At 38.3% G+C, this 19,520-nt stretch overlaps 1 protein-coding gene across 2 annotated transcripts; it reads right to left on the bottom strand.

Moving 5' to 3' along the window:
* Positions 1-4,355: 4,355 nt before the first annotated feature.
* On the bottom strand, positions 4,356-18,068 carry LOC129644726 (C-type lectin domain family 2 member D11-like). Of its 2 annotated transcripts, XM_055570218.1 has the most exons (5): positions 17,010-18,068; positions 12,335-12,496; positions 9,456-9,631; positions 8,778-8,884; positions 4,356-7,309 (listed from the first exon to the last, which is right to left on the bottom strand). In XM_055570218.1, the coding sequence occupies exons 1-5, from the start codon at positions 17,059-17,061 to the stop codon at positions 7,189-7,191; spliced, it is 618 nt and encodes a 205-aa protein (XP_055426193.1). In that variant the 5' UTR covers positions 17,062-18,068; the 3' UTR covers positions 4,356-7,188. The 2 variants fall into 2 exon arrangements, with proteins under 2 accessions (XP_055426193.1, XP_055426200.1); XM_055570225.1 differs by lacking the exon at positions 12,335-12,496.
* Between the last annotated feature and the right edge of the window lie 1,452 nt (positions 18,069-19,520).

Genomic DNA, 19,520 nt, shown 5'->3' on the forward strand with positions numbered 1-19,520 from the left:
TCCCTCCCAGCATCAGGGTCTTTTCCAGTGAGTCAACTCTTCGCATGAGGTGGCCAAAGTATTGGAGTTTTGGCTTCAACATCAGTCCTTCCAATGAACACCCAGGATCCAGGACTGATCTCCTTTAGAATGGACTGGTTGGATCTCCTTGCAGTCCAAGGGACTCTCAAGAGTCCTCTCCAACACCACAGTTCAAAGCATCAATTCTTTGGTGCTCAGCTTTCTTCACAGTCCAACTCTCACATCCATACACGACCACTGGAAAAACCATAGCCTTGACTAGACGGACCTTTGTTGGCAAAGTAATGTCTCTGTTTTTTAATATGCTATCTAGGTTGGTCATAACTTTCCTTCCAAGGAGTAAGCATCTTTTAATTTCATGACTGCAATCACCATGTGCAATGATTTTGGAGCCCCCCCAAAATAAAGCCAGCCATAAATTACCCATTAATTTAATCAGCTATTTCTTTGATTCATTAAAAATTTAACAAATTGTTCAGTTCTAAAAGTTCTACATAATTATTTTAAAATGTGATGTTAAAAATCTCACAGCAAGATAGAGTCTAGTCCAGCAATAAATTCTAAGCATTCACCTTACTGGGGAAAAAAAAAAAAAGTTCTGCTTTTGTTTCCTTTATTTTCTAATACACTGTTTTGGATTATTATTTTTTGGGGGGTCATTAATTACATAACATTGGCTTCTTCTAATTCTAATCCTCCAATTTTTTCCTTCATTTGACACTCCCATTTTTTTAAATTGTGAAATCACCTTAAATGTGATTTTTTCCCCACATTGTAGTAGCGTTACTCCAGAGTATTTTTTTTCATATTAAAATAAAATACAATATATCCAGTACCTACAAACAAGTTCTATTCTGTGGGTGTGTTCATAAGGCCAATTTGTTTGTAAGCCCAACAAAGTTAGCCTAAGTACCCAACTAACACTATTGGCGATGTATTACTGTACTGGCAGCAATAGGTTTAAAATACATTTCAGACAAATAATATTCAAAAAAACAAACACAGTAAGTACAGAAAATAATTGTAACCTTATAGTACATTACCTTGTAAAGTTCAGATGTCCAGTACAACAGCTGGCATACAGGGCCTGGCATCTAGTGAACAGGCGAGAAGAGCTATTGACTGGAGGAGGGAGAGGAGGTGGGAGATGGTAGAGCTGAAGGATTGTCAGCAATAGGAGATGGAAGGCAAACTGCAGCTTCACTCACAACTGATGTTGATGGCTCAGGTTCTGGTTCCTTGCTGGATTCAATTCTACCTTCCCTCTTGAAAAAACAATCCAGTGACGTCTGGGTTCTGGCTCTTTTTTTCCTCATCATAGCTGATGAGGTAGCACTGGATTGAGTTCTGAATGGCTGTGCAACCTTTGTGTCCTGTTCTATGTTTTGGTCTTGTGCCTCAAAAACTAACAGTGCCTCCGGAAATAAAGAAAATCCCCATGCCGTTTTCTGTGTTGTGAATCTCTTTAGTTCTTTAGTTACTTCTTCTTAATGTCTCTTCATCCTTTCTCTGGGCCTCCAATTCCATCAGGCCTTCAACATGGGTTCACATCTTTGAAAGTTTGCAACTTCAAGGTTTGTGTGTAGGGGAGTTCCTGTCATGTAAACTTAGCTCTTTTAAAATGAATAATTCAGTGATATTAAGCACATTCATAATGTTGTGCAACCACCATCTCTAGTTGTTTCAAAACATTTTAATCACCCCAAGAAAAACCCCATACCCATTAAGAAGTTGCTTTGGGCTTCCCTGGTGGCTTAGATGGCATGATAAAGAATCTGCCTGCAGTGTGGGAGACCAGGATTTTACCACTGGGTTGGGAAGACCCCCTGGAGTAGGGAATAGTAACCTACTCCAGTATTCTTGCCTGGGAAATCCCTTGGACAGAGGAGCCTGGTGGGTTACAGACCATGGGATCAGAAAAAGCTGGACACATCTGAGCAACTAACACTTCATTTCATTTTTCCCATTACACACCAGCACACCCAATCACCATCAAAACCCCATCTGTGTCTATGTCTACAGGTTGGCCTATTCTGGATAGTTCATACACATAGAATCATTACTGTGAACTTTGATGACAGGTTTCTTTTGCTTAGCACAATATTTTCAAGGGTCATACATGTTGTAGCCTATCAGTACTTCATTCTTCGTTATGGCTAAGTAATATCCAAACTTCATAATAATTTTTCATTTGTCTGCTTGGCACCACAGGTTTATTGATGGTTTAGCACCATTTTTAATGTCAGTTTCATGCCATAGTGTAGCAAGAGCAAAAAGTGAAAGCTGAACAGAAATATCAGAATCAGGAAAAGAAGACCCTTCCTCCTCAATATCCCTCCAATGTCTCCTAGTCACAAGTTTACCACAAGCTCACTTCAGGGAAAATAGCTTAGAATCCAGCCCACTAATACAGACCAAGCAATGAAAGTAAAGATTGTAGATAAAACACAGTAATCTGATAGCTGGCACAAGCTGAAAATGACTGCCTTCCTTCAGAAAGAAGGCCTCTCTGAGGATAAATTTTAATTATGAGCTAAGAGATTAAGGATATTTAGACTTCCTTGTCACCTCAACTCAGTGGTGAGTTGCATGTTTTATGCATGCTCTTTTATTTCCTTAGAACAAGAAACAACATCCTTTTAAAAACTTTTTGGCAGTGGAGGAGTGGAGGTCCTTATTCTTTTGAATATGCATTATTTACATATTTTTATAAATTGTTCTGCTAATTCTATTTTCTTAGGTGAAAATTATTTTGTTGATGGATACTGTAGACTTTATTTTATGTTGTTGGTCTTCCTTATACATTTGGTGATTTTGGACTATGAACTCATTTCCTGGAATGTGATGGCTTCCTTGGAGAAGCAATTTCATGATGGCCTGAGTCTTTGCCATGGAACAGGCTCAGTTAGGGGCCAGCACACTTCCTGATGCTTAACTTTGGCTTCTAGGCTCCCATCTGTGGTGTGATTTCTTCGTAGATCTCTACCATTTAACTAAAACTGTGAATTGTAGACTAATGTAAACACTTATTTGGCTTCTTTAAGAACTGTAACTCCATCACATCTTAAAATCATTGGTGAAAATAGGTGTTTCCTGTAACCTGAGGCATCCTGGAGAGAACTGGAGGCAGCCACTCTCCATTCTGTTGAGTAGAGCATACACAAGTAGAAAGTGAAAACAATCTGTGTTCATCATGTATAACTGACTACCATATCAGAAACATTTCAAAATGTCTTCAGGAGGCCAGGATCTAATACCAAAAATGAACGTACTTCTTCTATTAGTTTTCTACAAATAGAATAGAGCTAAAATAGAGCTCTGTTAAAATAAGATAATGTTGACTCATGAGCATGAAATATCAGAGCTCAAGAAAAAAACATATTTTTACAAAGAGACTATGTTGTGGAACTCTGTTACACTGGGCCTATAGGAAAAGTAGATTGCTTTGACCATGTTTGATATAGGTGATCATTCTGGAAAAAAAAAAAAAAATTTAGGTAACCTGGTCACCTTATCTTGTGACCAGAAAGTTGATGCAAAACAAAACCAAAAAGAATGTGGTGAGAAAATGCAAATACCTGAGTAAATACCAAAACAAGCCTGTTTCAATGAGATTAAAATGTATTTAATGAATTGGTGTCTATCAATAATCACATATTTTTTGTTAAGAAACGTTCCACATTTCAGCAGCAAAAAAAAGTGTTAGTCTCTCAGTCATGTCCAGCTCTTTGTGACCCCATGGACTGCAGCCTGCCAATCTCCTCTGTCCATGGAATTCTCCAGGTGAGAATTCTGGAGTGGGTTCCATTCTCTTCTCCGGGGGATCTTTCAACACAAGGATTGAACCCCAGTCTCCTGCATTGCAGGCTGATTCTTTACCATAGCTCCCTCTGAACACAGAGAAGACCTGCTCTCCCACCAAATGTGGATGATGATACCTGGTGGAACTCTGGGCAGGACGACAGGTCTCAGCTTAGCAGGCCCTCTACCCTGCTAAAGCCACATTGGCAGTGGTAGCAAAACTCAGAGTCTTAACTTCTATCCTCCTGGGAAGAGCTCACAGATTCTCAGTTCCACTTGCTTCCCATAAGCCCAGCTGTGTCATCCCTACACATGTTGATTGAGTGTACGTGTGGGTTAAGTACTGGTCCAGAGAAGCCTTGACCAACAACAGAACTGGAGTCCCAGCCCACAGTCCCAAAATCCGACAGCAAGAACAACAAAAACCATATAATTTAATTAAAACATGAGGAGAGGAAATGAATATACATTTTTAAAATTTTTATTTTATTTTTAAACTTTACAATATTGTATTAGTTTTGCCAAATATCGAAATGAATCCACCACAGGTATACCTGTGTTCCCCATCCTGAACCCTCCTCCCTCCCCACACCCTCCTTCTGGGTCGTCCTAGTGCACCAGCTGCAAGCATCCAGTATCGTGCATCGAGACAGTTAGCAGGAACATGAAAAGATGTTTTACATCACTAATCATCAGAGACAAAAATCAAAGCTACAATGTTGGATTGGACATTATAAAAAAGACAAGAGACAAGTTTTGGCAAGAATGTGTATAAAAGGGGACCCTTGTGCACTGCTGGTAAAAATTTAAATTGGTAAGCCACGATGGAAAACATTATGGACTTTCCTGAAAAAATTTCAAATAGAACTATCATATGACCAAGCAAGTTCCTCAACATCTTATAGCTTCTTCCACACATTATTATAATTTTACTTTATTATTGTATACTATTTCACTTTATGGACATATCAATTTTGCTTAGCAGCACTTCTATTGATTTATATTATGTTTTTTGTAGTTATAAATTCTATAAATTTAAATCTTTAATGAATATGAATAAATCTTACAAATAAATGCATAAATATATAAATAAATACATTTTAAAAGGTTAAGGTGTTTAATGTTACATCTTTAGAAAAAGCTGAGCAGACTGTTCATTCTTTCTGATGCCTCCTGTGAACCTGTCAAGCATTTGTGCTTCCAAATTGTCCAGCCAAGGAAGCAAAGGAAATAGACAGAATGCATCTTGCATTCTTCCTGTCCCCTGTCCCCTTCAGTCAAAGTTTGCTTTGTAAGGAATTAATTTCTTATGACAGTCGGGGTTCTTCAGGAAAACAGAACTAACAGAATGTGTGGAAGATTTACTTTGAAGAATTGGTTCATTTGATTATGTTGTTGTTTAGCCACTATGTTGTGTCTGACTCTTTGAGACCTGTAGCCTGCCAGTCTCTTCCATCCATGGGATTTCACAGGCAAGAAGACCGGAAGGGGTAGCCATTTCCTTCCTCAGGGGATCGTCCCAACCCAGGGATGCAACTCAGGTCCCCTGCATTGCAGGCAGCTCTTTACCACTGAGCCATCAGGGAAGCCCCTAAACATATAATATTTATACATATATGGAAAATTAATATATACAAGATTGCATAAAATTACACTAAGAAACTAACAAGGAAGACAAATATCATATGATTTCACTTACATGTAGAATCTAAAAAAAAAAAAGGCTACAAATGAACTTATAAAACAGAAATAGTGTCACAGATATTGAAAACAAATTAAAACAAGGGGATAAGGAGTCAAAGAGAAATGGAGGTAGGTAGAGAGGATATGTTATAAGTTACTATTTTCTACTTTTGTATACTCATGAGTACAGTGTAGTTAATGCTGTAAAAATTTAAAACATTTTGTTTATCAAACTCAATCATATATTCTGAGATTGGGTATCACATGGCTAATGGGCAGAAGTAACTATTTGTGATTTAATTAGAGTGGAATAAAGGGTAAACAAAAGATTGATATATAAAATACCAAAACCAAAATATTGATTTATGGGGATAACATTAATTTAGCACACTGTAACTTATAACATAAACACCAAGAATTAAAGTGTACAAAGAATTTTTTCAGTGTTTCTAATGTTTTAAAATATAGAGTCTATAATAAATATTATGCTTAGTAAACTTTTTTGGCGGGGCTGCTTGGATCTTACTGGCAGCATGAGGAATCTTCTATATGGGTTGTGGTATGTGGAATCCTGTTTGTTTTTTTTTCCTTGCCAGCTTCTGTGATGCCTTTCTTTTTTTTTTCTTTTCCTGCTTTTTGTGGTAAGATTTTGTTCTTTTAATTGGAGTAAAATCTCACATGCATCAACCAAAGATTTCACATGCTGTACAGCTGATTCACTTTGTTATAGAGCATGTGGAATTTTTAGTTGCTGCAAGTGGGAACTTTTGGCTCAGACAAGCCTGGGGAATCTTATAGTTTAAGCATGCAGGAAGCTAGTTCCCTGATCAGGGATTGAACCCAGACCTCCTGCATTGGGAGCAGAGTCTTAACCACTGGACAACCAGGTAAGTCCCTAGTCTTGGGAGTTTTAAAAATTTCCCTATATATGTGTCTTTTTAAAACAAAACATTTAATGAATGAGTTAATCTTTGGCTGCACTGGGTCTTCTTTGTTTTGCACTTTCTCTAGTTGCAGAGAGTGGCGGCTACTCTTCACTGAGAAGCATGGGCTTCTCATCGTAGTACCTTCTCATGTTGCGGAGGACAGATTGTTGGGCACTTGGGCTACAATAGTTGCTGCTCATGGACTCTGTAATCCAGGCTCAGTATTGTGGCACATGGGCTTAGCTGTTCCGTGGCATGTGAAATAATCCTGGACCAGCGATCAAACCCATGTTCCTTGAATTCGCAGGCAGATGCTTATCCACCGTGCCACCAGGGAAGTCCAAAACAATTTTCCCCATACATTTGTAACTAATGGTAAGAGAATTTCAACTGTGTTAACCAATTAATAACATCAGTGATTAAACTCATTTTGCATGGCTTCAGTTATCATACTTATTTTTATAGTTCCATGTGTGCAAAGAAAGTGCTGTCTGTATATAGAAAGAGGCATTTATTCATATTGACTGGGTTCAAAACATAAATATCAACTCATATTATATAATACTTAATTTAGAATCATGCTCTTCCAAATCCCTGTATCATTCAAGTATGGCTTGTCTCCTTGCTGTTAACAACACTATAAACGAATATTGGTGATATTTTTGGAAGAGCAAGCAATAAAGCAGCAACTGTGCATAATTTATAATGCATCTCTTTGAGATGGTGTGTGAAATTCCCTAAAAAGGACTTGAAGAATTTAAGGACATGGAGACATTATTTGTTTGCTGCAAATCCATTTTCTATCTGTATAACGCCTGGCACTGCTAACTCCAAGGTCATTCAGATAGCCACATGTTGCATCTCCTGTGATGGCAAACCTAAAACCAAGCACAAAAATATTAAAAAAGCATAGGCTGGGCATCTACATTCATTCCTCCTCTGTATGCTTCAGCACCCCCACTGCAGTTACTGTTAATGTGAACAAAAGAAAAGTGAAAATCTGCTGTTCATAAGTCTTCTGAGTAAATATATATCATTTCTGTATTTAGTTCCTTTTATATTCTCAAAGTCTCTGCTGGAGTATCAGAAGATTATCACCATCCATCCCAAATCTAGTTATGTTGTTGACTAGGTATTTAACTAGTGCTTGCTGTGGTAGCCAAGTGAACTGTTGCCATGGGTGGTGATAAATGAAAATTTCACATATTGAGATATAGGGAAGTCATTCTGGTTTATACATGAATTAAGTTTTATGCTATTTAAAACAACCTATTTGTGGCCTATCAAGCATATGTTATACTTCTGCTTTAATTATTAAAGAAAAAGATACATTGACCAGAAGTAAAAATGTCCATGTTAGAAATAAAGATTAAATGTCCCTCTTCCTGAGACATCAATGCTGGTCTCCTTTGGTGATAAGACTCCCTTCCCAGGTGCTAGGGCCATACTGATCCGCTGTGTATGTGCTGGTCTATTCTTTTTTTTCTTCCTAGGGGAAACCTCAAAAAAATGTAACCCTGACTTGTTTAACGTTCTCTGTTCTGACAAGATGTAAAACTGGGCTAGAAACCCTGTTTCTCGGGAGCAGTTTCTCCGAGTAATCTAGGAAATGGTCTAGTTTAGTCCTCAACTTGGTTGAAGACTAAAAAACATTTTCTATTATTATTATTGATCATTTATTGATCTATTATTGATTATTTTCATTGCCAGTGGCCTTGAGTGAAGAATATTTTCAGTGCTCTCCTGACCTGTTTCATACATGTGTGAAAATAAAGTGTTTACTTACTAGTAAATTCTTAAAAGGGCTTAGTTTTGATTGAGGGAAGTGACTGCGCCCTTATATTCTATCTGCTCCAATGTAATGATTACATTCAAAACATCCCCACTGAAGCACTCACAATCCAAGAAATGTTACTAAGTTCCTCCCAGAGATAATTTATGGAGGATTCCCACTGGTTCCCTGACAACCTTCCTTTTAAGAATGAACGTAGCAAATGAAAGAGTGGACTGAGGGTCTGTGGATATCAATTCTTAGTGGCTTTCTAAGACTGTAGGACCCTCGTGTGCCTCAGCTGTTCTCTCTGCCTTTTAAGTAGGGAATTAGCACAGTTTAAGTCAGTGGGTGAAAGTGGAAGAACTATATCCAATGTTATCGTCATGAAAAAGTTTTCAGCTGAAATCATATTAAAGTTTTTCCAAAGGTGCAACTAATAAATGGAAGAGCATACAAAGGATTTCTATTTCTTAATTCATAACCTTTCCATGATATTAAATTTATTTTCTCATGAACACAATTCATACCCCAAACCACACGTGAATATAGTAGAAGAAAGTCTATAAACTTACGAGGCATTATATTTAGAGTTGTCTGTCCATTTCCAAACATGATGTGATGATTCTCTACTAAGGCCAATCCAATGGTCAGAATGGCCTTTGTATCTTATCAGGAAGTTCTATTATAAAACACAGAAAGCGAAAACACATGTCTCCTTCATTTAACCGTTGAGTCCTCTTCCCCTTAGACTTCTCTCTTTAAATGGCAGCCTAAATAATTGATAAGTTTAGAATCTGGTGGGAGACTAGTCCCCAGTTCTCAGCTTAAGTCACTCAAATATCTCTGATCCTAAATTACATTAAAGTGACCACACATCTCAGTTTGACTGAGAAAGTCCCAGGTTATAACTGTGGCACCAACGTATTATTAATATTGTCATTTTCACTCCCCAAAATGTCCTGATTTGGATGATAAATTACATAATTACCATATTTCTTTGTACAATGGGAGCAATACTTTTAACTAAAGGTTAACTATGAGGATACAAGAGAGAATGTGTCCAAATTGTCTCACAGGGTTCCAGGCAGAGAACATACCCAAGAAATATCAGGCACCAATATGCACTCCAAGTCCCCAAGTCTGCCTGGAATGGGATCCTTCCTCTTCTTTCAGCTGTCACCCTATGCAGCCTATAGCCTTCTCAGGGGCTAAATATTTAACAAAGAACATGATCCAAAAATATTTCTTACCAGCTCATCCTTAGTTTCAAACTGAGCAAGGACAGCTTCCAGTGAAGTACAGAATGTCTGACTGAATGTCCAGTTCCTTGTGTCTTCCGAAAAATAAAAACATTTACTTCCAAATCCTATCCATCCTTTTGAGCAGGGAACATATGGAACATGTGAGTCCAGCTCTCTCCTTCTCACTAGAAGTTGGACAAACACAGTGAATATAACAAATTTTCTCATCCCTTTCATCTATTTTTCCACTTACCATCCTGAGGTCAGTCTTTTTTTCTTTACGTATGTATGTATACACACATATATACACACATATGCATAAATGTTGCATAGTATATATATGTGAAAGTCACTCAGTCATGTCTGAATATGCAGTCCATGGAATTCTCCAGGCCAGTGGATCTACCCAACCCAGGGATTGAAGCCAGGTCTCCCGCACTGCAGGCAGATTCTTTACCGTCTGAGCCACCAGGGAAATTTCAAAATGAGGGGTTTGAAGAAAAACATGATCGAATATCAACTAGACTCTTGTACTTTTAGAACTTTTGGCATTTTGTTTTTCTTCACATCTGAGCAGGAGCTACTTTCAATTGGTAGACAGATTTTTAGAAATGCCTTCCATGCCCAAATGTGTTTGCTTTTCCCAATAAATAGCTTTCCGTTATATGTATTTTAGTACCATTCATTACATAATTTCCCTCATTATCATATTTTGCTTCCAGAAAGACATTCTCAAATGCCTGGCTATGTAATAAATACCCTCTATGGATGCTGCCCAATTCTCAGTTATGTGCAGAACTGCTGAGCTATAATGCATTGCCAACTAGTATTACTAATGCCTCTTAGGATGCTACTAGCCATAACGATTTATAAAGCACCAACTGCTAGTCAATATTTGGAAATTTGTTTGCATTTCACTGCTTCCCCAAACAACAGTGTTTTCTAAGATCATTTTCTTCTTTTGGTTTCTTGGAAAATGCAGTATTGAGATATGTGATCACTTGCTGAGTGCAAGCTAGTGGTAGTTGCTTTCCCTAAATGATTTTATTAGATCGAGAATTGCCTTGGAACAACATGTACTACAGAAACTAATATATGAATAAATGCATATATATTTTATATGGTGAACTTTTACCCAAGGTCAGTCTTGAAGTATGCGTTGTACATTCAATTGTCGCCTCCTGGAGTCATCACTAACAGTCTTATCTCAGGTGTAAAAGCCATCAGTCCACTGATCGTCAAGCAGAGAATCTGTGTACCTCACTTCCCAGGGGTCCATGGACACTAATTGTTATAAAGAAATCAGTTTCTGTAGCATTTAATTTCTGTAGTACTCTTTCCAAGCATCGTACAGATTTCCCTTTCCCCATAGCCTCTTTATATCTGTCCTTCTTCTCTTGACAAAAGAAAGGCAAATTCCTTACCTTTCCTAGATTTTACATCTCTTAAGGGTAAAAAAACTTCTAGTAGACAAAATATAGCATAGTTCAAATACTGATTTTAGTACCAAAAATACGATGTAGGGTTTCCAGAAGTTTTTTGTTTTATGTGAATTTCTGTCAAATATGTGTAAAAATATATGGGCCCTGATTAGATACTCTGTAACCAGCAATTTTCAGAGTATAGGCTATGGGAAGAATAGATGTTTTTGCTTCATAATCTCACCTTTCCTCCCTTAGCCAACCTGATAGGAAATACTGTTGACTCAACTTTCAGAATAGACAGATTCCGATACCCTGTCCCACCTCCACTGTTATCACCAGGGCCAAGCCACTGTCCTATCTGGTGTGGATTTCTACAACTTTGTCCTAGTAGCTGTTCCTATGTCTAACTTTTCTTCTAACAATCTGTTCTCAATGTAATAGTCAAAATGATTATTCTACAATGAAATTCAGATCATGACATTCCTCTCCTACAATTTTTCTCATCTAGTTCCTCCCCATTGCACTCAGAACAAAATCCAAAATCTTTAACTGACTTATAATGCTGTGACTCCCAGCCCATTACTCTTCCTCATTCTCACCTTGCTTCAGCTGAAGAAGCTTCCTTACTGTTCCTCAAACCTATCAGGAGATTCCTTCTTTCATTTTGCTTGTTCCCACCATCTGGAATGCTTTCCTCACATAGCCAATGGCTCCTTCATCTCCCTCAAAAGTTTGCTGAAAAGTCATCCTCTCAAGGAGGCTAGCCTATACACTTGTACTCCTTGAGTGAATGAGTGAAAGTCGCTCAGTCATGTCCGACTCTTTGCGACCCCAATAACTATACAGTCCATGGAATTCTCCAGGTCAGAATACTGGAGTGGGTAGCAGTTCCCTTCTCCAGGGGATCTTCCCAACCCAGGGATTGAACCCAGTCTCCCATATTGCAGGCAGATTCTTTACAAGCTGAGCGACAAGGAAGCCCAAGAATACTGGAATGGGTAGCCTATCCCTTTTCTAGCAGATCTTCCCGACACAGGAATTGAACTGGGGTCTCCTGCATTGCAGGTGAATTCTTCACCACCTCTATCAGGAAAGCCCCTTGTACTCCTTACCCTGTTACTTTTTATTATAGTATTTGTGTCTTCCTGATAGAATAGGGGTTCACTGGCATGGGGATGTGTGTGTGTGTGTGTGTGTGCATGCTTTGTTTATGGTATACCATACCTCAAGCACTTCACACAGTGCCTGGTTCATAATGGAGCTCAATAAACATTTATTGACTATGTAAAAGTGCAAAGAGAAGGAAATGGCAACCCACTCCAGTGTTCTTGCCTCAAGAATCCCAGGGACAGGGGAGCCTGGTGGGCTGTCGTCTATGGGGTTGCACAGAGTCGGACACGACTGAAGCGACTTAGCAGCAAAAGTGCAAAGAACATTGTAAAGTTTAGAGAACACCCAACTTACCTGGGAAAAGAGGATAAAATAGCATTAGATTTGCAGCTAGGGATGCAATGAAGATGAAACAATAAAACTTGGCAGAAGTTACAAAAGATATAATTGGTAGGCATATCCTTTGGAGTATTCGTCCCAATTGGCTTGGCAGATAAAGAATTCCAAGTAATTTACCTATAAATGCAAATGTCAGAATCTCAATCTCATGGACATATTAGGGAGAAAAACTTGACTTGATTTAACACAGAATAAACCTGTAAAGTCAGCTGTACCTCACCTCTCCTATTGTCAACCTTCTTCACAAGAGATCAAAGTCCACAAATGATGGCCATGACCCAAAGGGGACTAGAGTAAGAGAAATTGAGTTTTTTCCCCTAGAGAATCTTCCAGTAATTGGAAGAACAGCTAGGGAAATAGTAAGAAACAAAAAGAGTAAAAATCAGGATGAAAAAAAAAATCCAGATTTACCTCCTTAAATGAGAAAACTGGTTAGAAGTACTGAGAAGAGCATTAGAAAATTAATCAGTGCAATTCATCATATTAACAGAATAAGAGAAGAGAAAGGATATGATCATCTCAATAAGTATAGACAAAATATGTGAAAAACATAATATTCATCCAAGATAACAAATTCCAACAAATTAGGAATTGAAGGACATAAACCGATACTTGTCATTTGCAGAAATAGTACAGCTAACAAGATATTTAATGGTGAAAAAGTGAACCCCTTCCACCAAAGGCCAGGAACAAGGAAAGGATGTCTGCTCTCACCAATCCAATTTAACATTTTACTAGAGGGTCTATCAATGCCAATGAGGCAAGAAAAGTACATAAAAAGCATAAAGATTAGAAAGAAGTGAAAGTGTTTCTAGAAGTCACATCCACTCACCTCCCAGTAGAAATATCAATTTGAAAATTATCTGCACATGAAAATACCTTCCCCAGAGCCAAGGATTCCAGGCACACCTACTCCCTGCCTCATCCCAGCTCCTTGTACTCCACCAATTCCAGGCAGATAATACAGCCTTAAAGTGATTGCCTCCAATGTGGGAGACCTGGGTTTGATCCCTGGGTCAGGAAGATCCCCTGGAGAAGGAAATGGTAACCCACTCCAGTATTCTTGCCTGGAGAATCCCATGGACAGAGAAGCCTGGTAGTCTACAGTCCACGGCGTCGCAAAGAATCAGACATGACTTAGTGACTTCACTGAATGCAGCCTCAGAAAGCTTCCACCCAGGGCTTCCTGTGGGCTCCTAGGAGCCCAGGCTCCTGTCTCCCCTCTGCACCTGCCAACTCCAGCAGTTCCAGGTGGGGCTCATGTGACACTTGGCTCCTGATGAACTCTTCGGGATCAGCCTCCCAAAACCCTTCCCTCAGGACTAGGCAGTCCAGAAAAGAGAGAGACCCATTCCTCTTGGGAAAAGGGGAGTAAAACAGCACCTGACTTCGCTACACCTCCCAGATCTGCCTTCCCCAGCATCACATCAGGCTTGATTCTGCAGGCTTACGTGACTCCCTGCAGGCTCCCACAAACCCAGGACCCCTCACCCCAGTGCTTGCCAGCTCCAGTGACCCAAGAGACATCAGCCTCCTGGCAGGCTCCTGGGAACCCAGACCTCCTTTCACCTCAAGGACTTCTGGCAAAGATATGGGCCTGAATGTGGTGGGGAACAGTGGGCAGGCCCTGGAGATCAGACTCTCAGACTTAGCTTTGTATCTATCATTTCTGTGTGGCCCTGCAAATGTTTATTCACCCAACTTCCCCTTTTTTCACGTCCATGTCAATGACCTTCTGCCCCTTTGCAACCCAAGCCGCCACCCCCAACATCTTTTGTCTTTAGCTGGAGATGGTATTTCATGTGAAGTTTTTGGCCATTTTGACCAGTTACTCAGTTTTCCTGAATCTGTCCCATGTATATTTGTTAGCCAACTTTTCTTTGATTTTCTCTTGTTATCTATGTCAAATCAACTGAATTCTTAAACCAACCAGAAAAGCAAAGGAAAATTTCTCATCTCCTATGGTTTGTCTCTTCTTGTCTCCCTCTAAATTCGAATGCCTTATATTATACTCTGAACAAAATAACCAATTTTCTAATTTGAAAAATAGTGTTAGGGATTATCTCACAGAAGAACAGAGAAATGAACCATAATACTGGTCTATTGGTTTTAACTTTAGTTTTATGTTCTAGAAAACTTAGTTAACTTACAGAAACTGTTTAAATTAAAAAAAATAATAATAATAGCTTTCACACTTGCACTGCTCAAATAGTTTCAGCTACATAAGCCCTTGGTTTAGCTAGTAAACATTAAAGCTCTTTAAGAATTTTCTTTTTGATTAAGCGTGAACCCTGTGTTTCAGGAAATTCAATATCGTCTTGTCCTTGATAAAAAAGTAAAATTCAGAGAAAGGGAGAAGGAAAGAAAGATGGAAATGCATGTTTTTACCAGAAAATAGATGTTCAGTAAAAGGTATTCTTTCTGCTGGGCTGAAGTACAAACATGCATGAGATACACTCTTTCTCTTTCTCATCAAATTTCTTATAAACTAAAAATGTTAAAGCATTTTCTGGTGGATGGCTTTAGCATCCTATTCCCAAACCCACACATTTGTTTTCTAAATTATAAAGTAGGATCTGTATATCAATATTCCCAGTTTGGGGGCAACTTTTATTTTAGTCAATAATTATTCATGGTTTTAATAAACAAAAGTCTCTTTAGGGAACAGGAGAAGGAAATGGCAACCCACTCCAGTGTTCTTGCCTGGAGAATCCCAGGGATGGGGGAGCCTGGTGGGTTGCTGTCTATGGGGTCTCTCAGAGTCAGACACAACTGAAGCGACTTAGCAGCAGCAAGAAATTAATTCTCAGCTAATATCAACTGGGGAGAGTAGAAGGAGGTTATAATTATTTTTTGTAATGCAGGGATGTTGAAATAACAACATTAACTATATTAACTAATTTATTAACTATATTAATCTAGTATTAACTAGATACTATATTTCAACAAATACTTTTAATAATAAATCACTATGTTGAATTAATACTGATGCGCTCACTAAATCAAAACTGTTATACTTATGGCTGATTCATGTTGATTTTTGGCAGAAATCAACACAATATTATAAAGCAATTATCCTTCAGTTAAAAATAAATTAATTAAAAAAAACCGTTTAACTAAAATGGTTAGGTTTAAAAGATGCTCATATTTTTTATGTTCACTACTGAAAATCTCTGGTAAGACACATTATATAAACTACTTTGGTATTGTACTCTAAATAGGATGACATAAAGCTTGGCCATATAAGATCCACTATAATCAAATGAATAGAGAATGAAAGACAGAGAGAACACAAAAGTAAAGCAGACCCCATGAGACATAAAGAGGAAGACAGACAGAGAGGGAGAGACAAGAGAAAATTATCTGGACACAAAATAGGCCTCAATTGATTTTAGCTGAAACATTTAATGATCTCACTGAAAAATCACATTTACCCTTTACCCCAAAAGGAAACTTTGCAGGGCATTTTTGTGACCAAGGGAAGGAAAGTATACTTTTGTATTTACTTAGAATTTTTTTGAAGAAAATTGACTTTTATTCCTATTTCTTTCAGAAAAAGTGACAGTATCATTCAAGGCCCAGGTGAAAAGTAACTTCACAATTATGCCATCACCAACTCCCTAAGTTTCATTAAATATCTTCTCACTCTAATCACATCAAGTTATAGTAACTCATTTGTCTGTCCCTGAGATGATGAAGCCCTGAAATCAGGGTCTAAATGTAATTTGTCTTTGTAGCTCTATGTCTAACAAATAGCAGGCTCCAAACATGTGATTAAGGCAATGGCACCCTCCTCCAGTGCTCTTGCCTGGAAAATCCCATGGATGGAGGAGCCTGGAAGGCTTCAGTCCATGGGGTCATTGAGGGTCGGACACGACTGAGCAACTTCACTTTCACTTTTCACTTTCATGCAGTGGAGAAGGAAACGGCAACCCGCTCCAGTGTGATTGCCTTGAGAATCCCAGGGACGGGGGGAGCCTGGTGGGCTGCCATCTATGGGGTCGCACAGAGTCAGACACGACTGAAGCGACTTAGCAGCAGCAGCAGCAGCAAACATGCGATTACTAGATTCAATCACACTACAGCAAAGGTGCCATAGTTAGTTTTTTAAAGCATATATATGTATTTATTCTTTTAAAAATTCTTTTCTCATTTAGGTTGTTACATAATATTGAACACACCTCCCTGTGCTATACAGTAGGTTTGGGCAACTTTTACTAGTATATGTATTACCAAATGTTGGTGTCTGCTTATCATTACTCTGAGATATAATCGTCTGTTATTTAATATCATAATGTGACTTGCCAGAGTGCAAATTGCCAGCAACCTGGAGAAAATATAAAGACTAATAAAATAAACCCAAAGAGCATTTTTCTATTAACCTCCCGTAATGTAATTCGTGTGAAATATTTAAGTAACATAAACAGTAGCGTAATAACTAATATAACACTAACCTGTCCTCTCAGCCACCTCTAGACTTTCAAACCATCTCTCCTTCTGGAGAGGTGAACTGTGAGGTACTGATATTCCTCAAGTGCAATTTCTATCCTGTCGGTAGTCAGTGGAATAAGAATTATTCCCCTCCCCAGCTCCCATTTTACTTTGTCAAAGTTTATCAATTTTCACTTACCAGATCGCCCCTCTTCCATGTTTTCTTTGGAGATAGAGTCTCTCTGAAACATTTTCAAAGTCTCCGTCACAGTAATGTCTCTATTTAATTAAAAGCATATGGCACTGTTTCATAAGTAGTTGCAAAAACAGGAAGTGAGAAGTGAAAGCAGTAAACTCACATCCAGTACGTGAGCTGCAACAAGATAAGTCAAGTTCACAAGAGTTTTAGATGTATAAAATGCAAAGTGCTTTTAACTTAGACAATCTACTCCACAATCTTCTTTCCCTGTCAAAATGTCAAAATAACATGGACCAGATTTATTTTCTTGCCTGAATCAAAAAGGTTAAATAAAACGTGCAGAAAAAAATTCCTTTCCATCACTGGGCACCAATCAATGAAGGGCAGTGATCCTTTGGTGAGACCTGGAATTGCTTCGGTTTACTTCACAGACATAGATTTGTTAGTCAGTCAGTCAGTTCAGTTGCTCAGTCGTGTTGACTCTTTGCGACCCCATGAACTGCAGCACACCAGGCCTCCCTGTCCATCACTAACTCCCAGAGTTTACCCAAACTCATGTCCATTGAGCAGGTGATGCCATCTAACCATCTCATCCTCTGTCTTCCCCTTCTTCTCCTGCCTTAAATCTTTCCCAACATCAGGGTCTTTTCAGAAGAGTCAGCTCTTCACATCAGGTGGCCAAAATATTGGAGTTTCAGCTTCAACATCAGTCCTTCCAATGAACACCCAGGACTGATCTCCTTTAGGATGGACTGGTTGGATCTCCTTGCAGTCCAAGGGACTCTCAAGAGCCTTCTCCAACACCACAGTTCAAAAGCATCAATTCTTCTGCACTCAGTTTTCTTTATAAGTCCAACTCTCACATTCATACATGACTACTGGAAAAACCATTGCCTTGACTAGACAGACGTTTGTTGACAAAGTAATGTCTCTGCTTTTGAATATGCTGTCTAGGTTGGTCATAACTTTCCTTCCAAGGAGTAAGCGTCTTTTAATTTCATGGCTGCAATCCCCATCTGCAGTGATTTTGGAGCCCCGAAAAATAAAGTCAGCTACTGTTTCCACTATTTGCCATGAAGTGATGAGACCGGATGCCATGATCTGAATGTTGAGCTTAAAAAAGGTTACCATATCTGGAAAAAAAAAAAAAGTTACCATATCTGGTTGAATTCACAGAATCACTGAATAAAATAGCTGAGATTTGTACACAAATTTGTTTCTCTGCTAAAGTCCTATTTAATCTAATGTTATACTGCCTCTCAGTGGTATAAATGTATATTCACAGGCACCTGTAAATCAATAGTTAGGTATTTCCATTCTTAGGTCTTTGGAAATACTGAAGATCTATTTACTTGTTTACTAGCAATTTTCCTGCATCCAAGGATGCTGTTTTTTTTTTTATTATTTACATCTCTTTGAATCTGTATAATTTTATGCTTAAGACACACAACAAGCAGTTAATTATATGAAATTTAACATATATAGTGATTATATTGTCTAAGTCATTGTATCCTAAAAGTTATTAAACTATTATTATTATTCATTTTACTTTACTAGTAAAATGAATGACTCTCACAGAGTCTATATTACTTGGCAGCTTCACACAGCTACCATTGGCCAACCAATACTCACATTCTCTTGTTCATTCTCAAAGCCGATCTTTGTAACTATGAATTACGCTTCTACCATAGTTTTCCCCAATTAGAATTTTTGTCAAGGCTTTAATCTTGCACTGCATGTTTACAGCTTTTCCAACATAATATCTTCTGCATGACCACAAGCATCAGATCATTTGAAATCAATCCTTGAGTAATACCCTGTTCAGGTACTCATTTGTGTAAACACAACAAATAAATATCTGATCATTGTCTACCATCTATAACTGTACACTTTTTCACAAGACATAAACAAAAATTTGTGTTCAAATATGCGTTGATTTTGCTACTCCTCTCCTGACATTGGTGGTAAAAAACGGTGGTGAAAAAATTCTTCTCTAGGTGCTTTAAGGTCTAAATCCAAACCACACCTTTAGAAGTGAAGTAAAGTGAAAGTCACTCTATCGTGTCTGACTCTTCGCAGCCCCATGGACTATATAGTGCGTGGAATTCTCTAGGCCAGAATACTGTAGTGGGTTGGCTTTCCCTTCTCCAGGGGTCTTCCCAACCCAGGGATTGAATCCAGGTCTCCTACATTGCAGGCGGATTCTTTACCAGCTGAGCCACAAGGAAGTCTTAAACTGCTATGCAATAGAATAGTCATTAATCACATTTGAGTATTAAAATTTAAATCAATTATAATTAAATAAAAATTTAAAATCTAGCCACATTTCAAGTGCTCACAGCTCCATGTGGCTAGTGGCTACAATTGTGGTCGCACTGATGTGGAATATTTCCACCACTGTAGAAAGTTGATTCAAAAGTGCTGATCTAGAATAAAAATCATAGTTTTCTTCCAGATGTTGAACAAAAGGAACTCCAGCTAACTTGCTTTTAAACACTGAACCATATGTAG

This window comes from Bubalus kerabau, chromosome 1 (genome assembly GCF_029407905.1).
Source record: "Bubalus kerabau isolate K-KA32 ecotype Philippines breed swamp buffalo chromosome 1, PCC_UOA_SB_1v2, whole genome shotgun sequence".
Classification (NCBI taxonomy): Eukaryota; Metazoa; Chordata; class Mammalia; order Artiodactyla; family Bovidae; genus Bubalus; species Bubalus kerabau.